This window comes from Pempheris klunzingeri, chromosome 5 (assembly GCF_042242105.1).
Source record: "Pempheris klunzingeri isolate RE-2024b chromosome 5, fPemKlu1.hap1, whole genome shotgun sequence".
Classification (NCBI taxonomy): domain Eukaryota; kingdom Metazoa; phylum Chordata; class Actinopteri; order Acropomatiformes; family Pempheridae; genus Pempheris; species Pempheris klunzingeri.
In genome coordinates this window covers 6,830,058-6,842,782 of record NC_092016.1, presented here as the reverse complement: position 1 = coordinate 6,842,782, position 12,725 = coordinate 6,830,058, and the positions used below count along the sequence as shown (strand labels likewise).

Below are 12,725 nucleotides of genomic sequence, written 5' to 3'. Positions count from 1 at the left end.
GACAGCTTTAACTAACGCCAGGTTAGCTCGTTAGCTTTCCTCACTTTGAACTGAAGTTGACAAACGTGCTGTGAATCCGCCAGAACGCTTTGTCAATATGAACAGCGGTGACACGGCGAGAAACTGGTCGACTTTCACGCGTTTAAACTTCTTCTTTTATCCCATGTCCGTTTAATTGTCCTTATTTGACGACATTTTAAGCTAGCAAAGCGCAGCTGCTTTCCTAGCGTTAGCTCGGTTTCCAGGCAACGCCACAGTTTACACGTTGCCGTAGCAACCAAAAACTACACGCTGATTTTTTTGGTTGTTAAATAACAAATTAAAACAGCTATAGCTTAAATTATACCATATATTTACGCTTAATTGTACCTTAAGGAACTTTTACATACTAAATATAAAATTATTTAATAAAATATGATCAGCTGAGTGTGTGGGATCGCAATAATATCAATAAACAGTATATCCAATGTTTCACAATGGATATTTGAAGCATTTAAGTCCTGGTGTTTTTTTTCCTGACACACTTAAAAGATTAATTAAAACATTTGCAAACTTTTTCACAAACATGGAAGCAGCCAGGACTGTGTTCTCAGCCTCAGACTGTGTGTAAAATTTGGAGTGTGGTGAAAGAAGTAGACATGATGAATGGACTCATCTTCTTATAAACTGGACTAAAACGTGATTATTACTGATTATTAATACCACACAGTCATAGCTGCAGTTCAGTGGGTATAGGTGTAGATTTGGGGAAAAGGGTAATGAAATAAAAAAATTTTAAAATCTGAGCGATAAACTTTTCCTACAAGCTGCTGGAAGCACTTCTTAATAGGTCTTGTCAAAGACCTAAAATGTTACTGCTGCTAATTTCACCAAAGAAATTATTCTATTCAAATAATATTAGCCTTTAAAGTGGTCTTGCAGTAGCAGAACCAGTATTTGTAGCCCAGTGGAAAGTGAGTAGGTGCAGTACCAACAACTGCTGAATCACATGTAATAAGATAACTAAGGCTTTATGTGTAAAACAAGCAATAGTGATAGAAACACTAATACAGGTAGTCGATTAAATGTAGTTAGTGGTATTTCTAATTTTCACTGTGTTGATGATGCAGAGACTTAAAGCCACTCAGTCTAAAACTGCCCTTTACCTCCAACAACTGCAAATACATGCACTGTATCAGTTTGGACAGATGCAAACCTTACGAGCTGGTTTTGTCAGTGTAATGACAAGAGAGTCTTATTTTAGTAGTTTTATAGCCTCCCATCCTGTACAGTGACTGTATAGGAGCTTTATGTTGAGCTATAGGCCGTTATTTCTGTCTGTGAGCCAGCGATGGCGACATGGTGGCCCCCGTAAAGCTCCACTAATCTGCTGCTGGACATCTGCTGGCTCCCCAGAGATCCCACAGCCTGTGACAGAGCTGGAGGATTGGGCCTCGGTGTAAACCTGTCACACACAGGTATTCATCTGTCCAGCGGGTGTGCTTGTCCTTTAAGCACTCTTAAACACACACTGGGACCTGATCTAATAGCTAATAGATCCGGATATTATAATTATTGTCCTGGGAAGACATGCAATGTGATGCTGTACATTATGAAACAGCATTATAAAATACAATAAACACCATACAATACAACGTGATGTAATACTTGATACGGTATATGATACATTACATTGAAAAGTAAGTTATTACATTCACTCAGAAATGTTTTCTGCTACTTTATACTTACTCCACTTTCCAGAGAAGCCATGCTTGCAATGAAATCTTTTTTTAATGCTGTTATCTCAAGATCAGGAGGTAATTTTTTCTAGGGTGGTAGTCAACCACAGAAAGTCTTGGTCGACTGAAATTTTACCTACTCTTCAACCAGTTGATTCTAGTATTACGCTATTTCATTTACCGAAGAAGTGCAAGAATCAGAGCAGAAGAAGAAAATGTGCGTGTTGACAGTGCAGTGAATGAATTAAGATGAAAACACTAAGAAGGAAACTTTCAACATTTTCTTCTTCTGCTCTGTGTTCTTTTACTTGCACACTTTCATATTAATCATTCCCTTCAATCCAGCACCAGTCTGCCACTAGTGGTGAATTACAGTTTTGTGGCATAATCGTACACAAAAGTAACAGATTTACAAGGTTTTTCTACACATGAAAATGACACCAATTTTTTTGTCTGACCAATGAGAATTTCATCTTATCAAGCAACCAATTGACCAACTGTCTAAAAGGGGTCAGAGCCAATTATTTTGTTAGCTTGAGAAAATGAGCTTTGTTATCTCAAGATAACAAGATTATTAACTGTTTACCATGACAAACAAAAAGCTTGTTCTTATTTCTCATCATGTTCATCAGAGATCAGGGGAACCATGGCAGCATGCATATGTTGCAAGTCCCAGATGGCAGGACAAGCAGCAGCTAATACTGTCCTATTTAACAGGAGAAAGGAAAGTTCACAAAGGTCGCTCATGGCAGAATGATGAGAATACAAATACAGACCATTTACCATTTACCATGCTTTGCAGGATGACGAGAATGGTAAATGGCAAAAGGTCTGTATTTGTATAGCACCTCTCTAGTCATTTCGACTACTCAATGCGCTTTTTACTTTACATCCTCATTCCCCCATTCACACATCGTTCATTTAAGTTGGAGAACAGAAGAATAGTCTCTGGTCTTTCACACACTGAAGCTATGCGTCAGGAGCAAGTTGGGGTTCAGTGTTTTGCCCAAGGGCACTTGTACATGCTGACTCATAGGAGCCTGGGATCGATCGAGCCAATTGAGGGACGACCCACTCTACCTCTGAGCCACAGCCGCCCCATAGCTAGCGAGAAGCTAGCGGTGGGTAAAGGCATTTCCTAAGGTGCAAACACTCCTCTACTACAAGCTGAAAATACCAGATCAAGGAGTAGCTTAACAATTATTGATCAACATATCAGACCGTACATCAGTCCAGGTCTAACGCTGCATTGTGTCTCTTTGTTGGAGATAACATTCTGATCAGTCCTGATCACGTCAGTGATCCTGAAGGCTGAAATCATGTGCAATAAAATGAACCAGACACTAATTTTTAAGTTCTGAAAAACAAGAAAGAAAACAAGATTTGTCATGTTGAGACATTAAAAAAAATAATGCTTTTAGTTTCTGTAGGATATATTGCATATTTTACTCCACTACATTCATCAGCTAGTTCATCTTACTTCCAGCTGTTTTGTTAAAAGGATGAATAAAAATACTGCATGAAAAAAATGATAATTATAAGATTTGCACTTTAATTAGAAACAAAGGGAGTAAAACAGAAGTAAGAAAATTTAGGAAAAGCAAAGAAAAGCCAAAAACAACTTAAATTAAGTCAGTGAAAGTCATTTAAAGTGAATAAAACTACAGTCACAAACAGTAGAAAGCAAAACCAGAGCGTTATATTCACAGCAGGAAACAATTAGAAAACAGTTTCCTCATAAAAGAAGATTTAAAGCCTTGATTGTAGAGATGGCACAGAGCTCCACTCGCCTGGTAGCCCAGTTTTTCTGCACCTCGACATCCATCATCAAAGCAGCAAAGGAAAAAATAGACCCGATTGATTTTGTTTTCCACGAAACAATACATGGTGAACTCCCTGGCTGTACGGGTCCACGGCCTAAGCCCCACAGGCTTGTGGGATCTTGAATGTGGGATTCCCGCCAAACAGGACAAAGATCCGGCTTAGCTCAAACAATACCACGCGTAACCCTGCTATATTTAAGACCAGCAGGCCAGGTGTTGACCACACGCCCCTTATTGTGTTTCTGCAGGCAGGGCTGTGAGGCATCTGAAAACAGGTCACACCTAAATATAAAAACACTGTGTGCTGCTAGTGGAGAGCGACCCGCCAGCGTGAGCCGCTAACATACCTCACAGGTGAGAATCCTTATGCTCCTCTCCAGGGACATGCAGGTATTTGTCTTTACAAAAGGTTTTTCACCCGATATATTTGTCAGAATTAGGTTTTTGGTTGCTGGGTCAGTTAAAGTGATGTCTCACACTTTTTTCTGTCTGCAAAGGCGGCGGACACAACATAACATGCTGTCATCTGTCATCATTTTGAATTGGAATGTAATTCATGCTTCCAAGTTGTGTTTTAGTAGATGGGGATGCTTAAATAATCAAACTGAAGTTTAGCTTATAATATTTTACATCTACTGGTGAATGCTCGGTAATTTAATTAATAACTCACTTTAATGAGTAATTCCAGAAAGTAAAAAGTAGAAATGTAATTTGGTACGGATTACAGGAGAAAAATGCATTTTCTTAAAAACAAAGCAGAATATAAAGCCAAGGAGATATTCATTCATTACTAATTCATAATTGTAAACTTTATTATTTAGAAATCTTGAATTGCCTTCTTCCCTTTGCACAAATTTCACATGTTTCACACGCTCAGCTGAACCGCTATGCTCTGTCTAAAAGAGTCTCTAGGTTACAGTAGCAGCTAATTGGAATGAATTATTTGGATGTTTATCAAATTAACACCCCCTCAGTCTCTCTCTATTATCAACCCACATTTCCAGGAAAGTTCCTGCTACACTTTTAGGAAATTGCGGATTTGTGAAATGAAACGTTACCTTTTGGTTTTGTTGACACCAAGTAGTACGTGTTAACGTGCTGATTTGATTACATGGTAATTTTTAAGGCAATATTTTATTGGGTAGTTTGGTCTTGGATTGTGATGTTTCTGTTATTTTGTCCTCCCTCTTTTACCCTCTAGTGTTCCAACTGCATGCATGTCTAGAAAATATATAAGAAATGCAGGAAAAATGTTAAATGTTCAATTGAAATTGATATGAGGTCTGAAATTATCTTAGAATAAGTTTGGTTCTTAACTGTTTAGTTCAGATAAGCAGTTTAATAAATGATAGCCATCACTTGTCAGCCAAGTATACATTAACATTAATGTGATGTAAATGTTGAATTATAATCGGATATGATCATATGACTCAGAAGCAGCTCGTCTGTACACCGACAAAAGATGTTAAAGAAGAAAAGCAACATACATTTTGCTGTTACAGAGATTTTGCAATAATGTAAAAAGCAACAAGCGCAAACAGCCGAAGAGCATCAAGATGGGAATCACTTGGACAGAAAGAAATTGTTCTAAACTATGTGGAGAGTAATGGAGAGTTTTGAAAGTGGTCAGCAGGGATGTTTAGACTCCACTTACTGCTTTAAAGATGTGTTTACTGTCTGGTTTAGCTTCACTATTTCCAGCAGCAGCAGTAGGCAGCTGTTTACGACAAATAAGCTCTGATGAAACCACTGTACACTACCTGCCCAACACCAAACAGCAGACTGACACGGTGTAGACGAACTGGTGAAGAAAGTCAAACATCTAGCCGCAGAACATAGAACATGAAGAGCAACGTAATTTTCTCAGGAGTTGGTGGAGACCAAACCAGAGCTAAAAGGAGAGTGCCTGACAAAATACATCCTGTTTTTGCTTTCGCCTTCATCATGTGGAAATAAGCTGGTTTTCTACCATGTTAGTGGCAAATATAAGTTGATGATATATCAGATGTTTTGTTTTTAGCTTGTTCTGCTGCCCCAAAGTAGCCAAAAGGTCAATTAATGTACAGTTAATGTGCTCAAATGCAAACCCACAGGTTTGGTCCTTGAGCTGTGGTTTATCAACTGAAACCATTTGTCTCCTCCCTGCAGAGTGATGAACACTTATGAAGAATATGATGAAGAGGAGCTCATCATCCAGCTCAGTATTCAGGACTCCTGCCATGATGCCTTTCTGAAATCTGCAGCAAGGTATAAGCAGCATCTAAACTTCACCTTCCTCCAAGAAAACATTTGATAATTTGATCAAACCCAGCTGACTGCCCTGTGCTTCCTCTGCTCCTGGCTGTTAGTTTAGCAGCAGCGACGGATGAAAATCTGAGAGTCCTGGCTGCAATCGAGCAAGGTAGGTTGGACACCATGCTGGAAATACCTTCACTATTACAGAGTGTCTGAAACAGACAGCCAAAGTCACACGGCCAGCAGCTGTTGGTGAGGATGGCCAGATATCAGGAGGCTGGCAAATCGACAGACAGAAAGAGATAAATAAGCAGCGATGGGAGAGAGATGTAGCATGAGAGAAGGAAAAGGTGGAAGGGGAGAAACTGTTGATCGATTTGTAGAAAAAGTACTGTGCAGTGTCTGATATCCAGTGAGTCCTGGATGGTGCAAGTTTTTTAAAAAAGGTTTCTCACTTTTCTCTTAAAACTCTTGGCTTTTGCCTCGTTGCCATGGTGACCAGGTGAGGTCTCAGTGCTGAGGCAGATGCTGAGGCATACCTTCGCCTTCAGGGAGTCGGACAGCCGCGGCTGGCTTCCCCTCCATCGAGCCGCATCCCAGCCGGTCCTGGAGGTTCTGGAGACTGTCTTAAGATGTGAGTCCAGTAGGAGGACATTTTATTAATCTCTCTTAATTCTGTAATATTCTCCATGATAACAATGCTGCACTACATGTAAGGAGTTATTAGTGTTGGTGCAAAATATTCTATTTCAAAAGGTATAGACTGATAAACATTTATTGTTGTTAATTAGGGAAGCTACTGTAAATAAAACATACTCTGTATGTTGTGTCAGAAATATTCATGAATTCTTCAGTTAGTGATATGGTCGGCTCAACTGGAAAATCAGAAATCTGGAAGCGGTAATCAATTTTCTTTAAGTGATATTGCTTGTAGAGCATGTCATTTTATTAAAGCTTTTTATCTGAAAACTGTGGACAGCTGCCACTGGAAACACTGTGACTGAACCATATCTTAAATGTGCCATTGAACGTTGTAGAGATGTATGTTTGCTATCATTTCTATTGGTGCAGAAGTACTTGGGGCATTTTCACCTTACAGATGGATCATGTGACCAAAAAAGTGCAGCTTTGATTACCATTTTCTGAGTATAATGAAGGTACATCATTATTGTGATATAGTGATTTTCCTCTGAGCCGTCTGTATGGAGCAGACCTTATAAGGTAACTTCATCATACATCCATTTTAGCTGCAGTTCATTGGTCATATTTAGCTCACAGATGCATTTTAAACCCCTGAACATTTCTGTTTAGCCAAAACTGTTCTAAACCACAGCTGAGCTCATCAGATGCTAAGCAAAACACCAACAGGCAGACTGTGGTGAAAATGTAACCTCCAATTTAACGGTGGAGGTGACACCAATAAATAAATACAGATGACAAGTGAAGATGAAGCATCAGGTCACATCAGGTTAAATGCAAGGAAGGCAACAGGACTGTTGGCATCATCAGATTAATGGCTGCCTGAAATAATATTAATCTACAGAATACTTCACTGAGAAACAATGCTGCCTTCCAGCTGATGACAGCTGGTGTCAGCAGTCCTCTTGGTCTAAAATAACTTGTGAGGCTGCTCCCTGCTCATTCAGCCTGGAGGTCAGCCAGCACCGAGGTGTCCGGCTTACCAGCTCACCTGTCAGGTTAGCACGACTGGCAGATATGAACTCCAGAAATGTACATGTGTTGTGTTTGTGACAATGGCAGCTCAGGGGCTCAGCCTGGAGGAGAGGACCGGCGTGGGAGGAGAAACGCCACTGACACTGGCTGTAAAAGCCGGACTGGTGCAGAATGTGAAGAGCCTGCTGGAGCATGGAGCCTCACCTCACAACACCAACAGCAAAAATGAGTCACCGCTACTCCTTGGTAACACTGTAGAGTGAGGAGGTCGTCATTAACAAGACTAATGGTCCCATGAGGCCCTAATGATCATTACACCCCCTAAAATAGATGGATGAATAATGGAGAGACATCATAGTTATTCAACCATCTTTGCCACTACTCGGTTAGATTTGTCAAGTTTGTCCTGAGGGTGGCACCAGAGTAAGAGTCATGTTAACATAAACTAATTTAAAAATGTATCCGAAAACCAAAGAAAAACTCCTAAGAGCTGCAGTTGGTGATAAATTTGTGTTTACGAATACAAGAGACAACTTTTCCATTGCACAGCCTCATTGTTAATATTGGTAAGCTCAGCTTTAAGCCGTGGAGCAAGCAAAGTTTTGTTGCATAAACTGAACAACCTGCATTTATTATATGTCAGAGAGTTATGTTAGAGAGGTTTGTTCCCCCGAGATGAATTATAATGACTTTTCCCTTAGTGCCATCATCGGGTCAACACTTCTATTTGTCTAATACTTTAATACTTTTTATGACCAAATACCTGCTCAACAAATGACATTCCCATCTACCTGAGCTGCACTAGCTATTTAGTGATAATAAGCAAATGTTAGCATGCTAATACGCCTAACTCAGAAGTTGAATCCTACTAACTTTGGTGGTGCTAACTTTGGTGGATTACCATGATGAAGTGTCATAACATGGCTGTAGTTTTGTTCTGTTCCTTTTCAAATACATTTTAGTTTGATTTTAAGTTTATTACAAGGTACCATATAAAACTTTTCTTACATTAGAATAACACTGAATACAAAGGTATTCTACATTACTAGACTGATAAATATGCCATTTGCCTAAAATAATATTTCAGTAATGTTTGGACATTTGGTATGAAACAACATGTGGCTGATGTGACTATTGAAGTGAGGCTTGTAGAGACAGACAGGAGAGACACTTCATGCCCCAAGGAGAGAAGGCAAAATATTTCTCTTTGGTGGTTTGTCATACGTTTCCCTTACCTTGCAGCGGTGAGGACCGGCTCTTATGAGATGACATACACACTGGTCGCTCAAGGTGCCTGGGTGGAGCAGATATGCCGAAAGAAATGGACGGCGATGCATGAGGCGGCCAAGGTCGGCAACATGGACATCCTGATACTTCTGCTGAGGAACGGTGGCAGGGTAAACGTCAAGGATGTGGCGGGAGCGACGCCACTGGCTGTGGCTGCAGAGCACGGACACTTCCACATCACTGAGATTCTGCTGAACTGTGGTCAGTCTGAAGATAAAACAAAACAAAAAAAATTGGAGACTGAGGAAGGACAGTTAACTCACAACAATGACAGAATGACAAGAAGGAAAATATAGCTCTGACTAGTGACTGACTAATTTTTTTTTTTATCAATTTTCACACCTGTCTCAGTTTTTATGTAAAGGTCAAATCTCCTCTTGTTACCTCCCTGTCTTCCTGTTTAGGTAGCAGGGTGAACTCTCAGGCCTATAATGGGGAAAGTGTCCTGCTGGATGCAACTGGATCAGGAAACACTGCCTGCATTCAGCTGCTGCTGGACAACGGAGCCAACCCCAACCTGCCCAGCGTCACTGGACACCTGCCCATCCACAAGGCAGCATATGCTGGACACTACGAGTGAGCCCAGTGTGGGTTATAATGAACTCCACAGCTTGTAGGGGGACACCAGTGGGGCTTCATGGCCCAGTCACACCAGAAAGCGAAATTCATCCACACTCTCCAGCTCTCTGTTTCCTCCAAGATCAAGACACCTTGGTCAGCAGAGCAAATTCACCAAAATTAACCCAATGTGAATAATTCACGCAAAATTACTTTACCCCAAGAGCAAATCCGTTGATTTTGAAGTAAAATTTCACCATTTTAAGCTCTGGTGTGACTTGGCCTTAACACTCAGAGTCTTTTTGAACTCTTGGTTCTTATTAATTGATCGGACCCTTGCTTTATTTTCCCATAGTGCTCTGAAGATGCTGATACCACTAACCACCAAGAAGGCCATCAAGGAGGCAGGTCAGAGCCCGGTCCACTCTGCGGCTGAGGGAGGCCAGAACCACTGCCTGAAGCTCCTGTTGGCCTACGGCTTTGACGTCAACTTCCGCATGAACACCAGAAACTCTGAAAACTACAGAGACATGAGGAGGAGCGCCCTGTACTTTGCTGTCTCTAACGGGGATGTGGACTGCACCAAAATCCTCCTGGCGGCCGGGGCGAAGACGGACCTAGACCCACTGAGCTGCCTCTTGGTGGCGGTCAGGTCGGGACGCTACGAGATTGTGAAGATGCTGCTGGCGGCCAAAGCAGATGTGAACTGTTACTTCACGGTGGTGAGCGACACAGTGTTTCCCACGGCCCTGCAGTACTGCCTGAAGGACGAAGTCATGATGAGGCTGCTGCTTAACAATGGCTTCAAGGTGGAGAGATGCTTTCAGTGTCACCATGACAACACGTTTAATGCTGCGGATGAGGGGGAGGGGAAAATTCCAGTGAGTAACAGCTGTTTTCCTTAAAGAAAAAGTTAAATGCACTCAGATGCTTTCTTGTGGAGAGTTTACTTTGCATTGAAGCTGGATTTGAGAGAGAGCAGTGAGGTTAGCAGTCAGGTTAGCGGGGAGTTTAATGAGAAGGTTAATATCACCCTGATATTAATCTATTAAATAGGGTGAGGGTACAGCCAGCAGCAGTTAGCCTAGCTTTGCAGAAGTTGATGTCAGTTCAGTTTTAAACTACATGCACCATAATTAAAGACACTGTCAAATTATTTAAGACAAACATAAAGAGAAAACAACTTCAAAGTATCAAGTAAGTAAAAGACCAGGTGTTAAATCCATCATAACATAATGGGAGCACTCCTGAAAAACAAGGCATTGTGCATTTTAAGTTGAAAGTTTACATTTTTCTTTTTTAAAAAGTTATGCATTAGTTTACTTTTACATGAAAACATTACTGACCTTCTGAACGTCCTCTGTCCAGTTCTGCGAGTTCATGAGCCTCTGCTGCGTCGTGCATCTGTCGGGGAGTGTGGTTCGGATCCTGCTGGACTACATCAGCCACGTCCACATCTGCTCCAAACTCAGACTCATCCTGGAGAAACAGAAAGAGTGGCCCGAAATATGTGACATCCTCAGTGAGTTTATCCATGATTTTATGGCCATGTTCAGGCTGGAGGCAACCGATTTAATACTCAGCTGCACCGTCCCACCTGAGATAAGGGCCGCCTCCGCTAACATTGAAAGAAATGATGGCACTTCAGTGGAATACTGATAAAAATAACCTTTAGGGAAAACAGGCAAAGCTGTTACATCTCACGCAAAGGCCATCTGTTTACAAAATAAGGCAACTGTTTGGAGAGTCAACTTGATTGTGAGGCAAGATTTGTCATTGTATTTTGTTTTGCTTGGCATTGCTGATATTGGTGTGTTGGTTTACCTTTTATCTTTGATCCAGTTTTAGCTACACATTTAGCAGTCATGTTCCTGGTCCGATATTTGCTCACTTTTAGCTCTGTTTCTGGAAATATCTGACTCTTTAGCTGATAAATGCTCCACTGTGTTCGCCAGCTAGTCTCCAGCTGTGTCTATCTGCTGTTTGGTGCTGAGCAGGCAGTGTACAGTGGGTTTTTAGAGCTTTTTCACTAAAAACAGCTGCCTGTTGCCGTCAAACATGAGCTGTGAGAGCGATGTGTAAAAGTGAACCAAGACAGTAAAGCTGTGGGCTGAACAGCTTCACAATGAGCTGAAACACGTTGTAAAACTCCACAAAACTGAGGGGAGCTGCAGGTTCATCTCTGACTGCTTGGTTGATTCTCCAATACAGATATTAAAATCTACTTGTCAGTTTTTCATTAAATGCCCTGATCACATTCCTGCTCTCCAGATGATGAATACTTTAGATTTTAATGAATCTCTGGTCTGTCATCTGATGCCACCCATGAGACAAATATATAATTCAGCTGCACTGCTGCTGAAAACTCTAAGTATAGATCACCATTATCTTGTCTGATCTGTCCAACAGTTTTTGTCGCACTGTGCCTCTAGGGGGCGCTAGCAGCACTGTAAGCACTTTAGTCTTGTCTCTGTCCTGTAATTTTTTCCTCACATCTTTCTTCTATATTATTACATCAAATTCTCTCTTTTCTGTATTTTATTAAAGTATGAATGATTAAAAGGAAATTATTCTGTGAACCTTGCTCTCCAGGTAGTCCTCGCTCTCTCAGGCACCTCTGCAGGCTGGAGATCAGGAGGTGTCTGACCCTGAAGAGACTCAAAAACCCTGAAATCATGAACTCACATATTTTCCCTCCGAGACTGAAGAACTTCATACTGTACCAGGAGCTCAACCTGTACAGCCAGGACACCGAACGCATCATGTAAAGATGTGCACATTTTCTCTGCAAGAGTCCTGCTTGTTCAGGAAGGATGTAACTATTTTTTATTCTTTGTAATGTCTGGCTTTAATGAGCACAGCACTGCATAAATAAAGTTTGATATTATTATTTTTAAAGTACTTTTTAATCATAGATTGTGAGTAGTCTGTTTCTAAGGAAATATTTGATTGCACATATCACATTTAGGCCCGTTTACTGCAAGTCAAACGCACTTTACACATATTTCAAAAATATTCCAAATTGCATACCCATTATTGGTTTTTCACATTGTGTCACATTTTGACCCTTTAAAGGCCCGTTGATGGTGTTGATCCATCTGTCTGCAAGATGTCCCAACAACACACCTTAATGAAATTTACTGTTCATATTCATGGTCCCCACAAGATGAAATTGTAATGATTTTGGTGCACCGCTGACCATTTAATGTAGCACCACCATCAAAATGTAATTAATTCACAATTTTTGCAGTTGTTACGAAATAACAACGAATGCAAGAAATTAGGAAATGGTGATATTCTATATTTTCCTTATTTTGCAGACCAGAACCAACAGTGGAATAATCTCACTAACAAGTATTGTGTGTAGCCAAAGCTTAAAATAACATATTTCTCTGTGACATAAAGCTCCAATGTTGTCCAAAACCCATTA

General features: G+C 40.7%; 1 protein-coding gene across 1 annotated transcript; it reads left to right on the top strand.

The window, feature by feature from the left end:
- Positions 1–5,693: 5,693 nt before the first annotated feature.
- LOC139201694 (ankyrin repeat and SOCS box protein 15-like) lies at positions 5,694–12,063 on the top strand. Its single transcript, XM_070831087.1, has 9 exons — positions 5,694–5,788; positions 5,890–5,942; positions 6,279–6,408; positions 7,530–7,696; positions 8,693–8,938; positions 9,142–9,313; positions 9,651–10,176; positions 10,664–10,817; positions 11,888–12,063. Exons 1-9 carry the CDS (start codon positions 5,694–5,696, stop codon positions 12,061–12,063), a joined length of 1,719 nt encoding a protein of 572 aa, XP_070687188.1.
- The last annotated feature ends 662 nt before the right edge of the window (positions 12,064–12,725 follow it).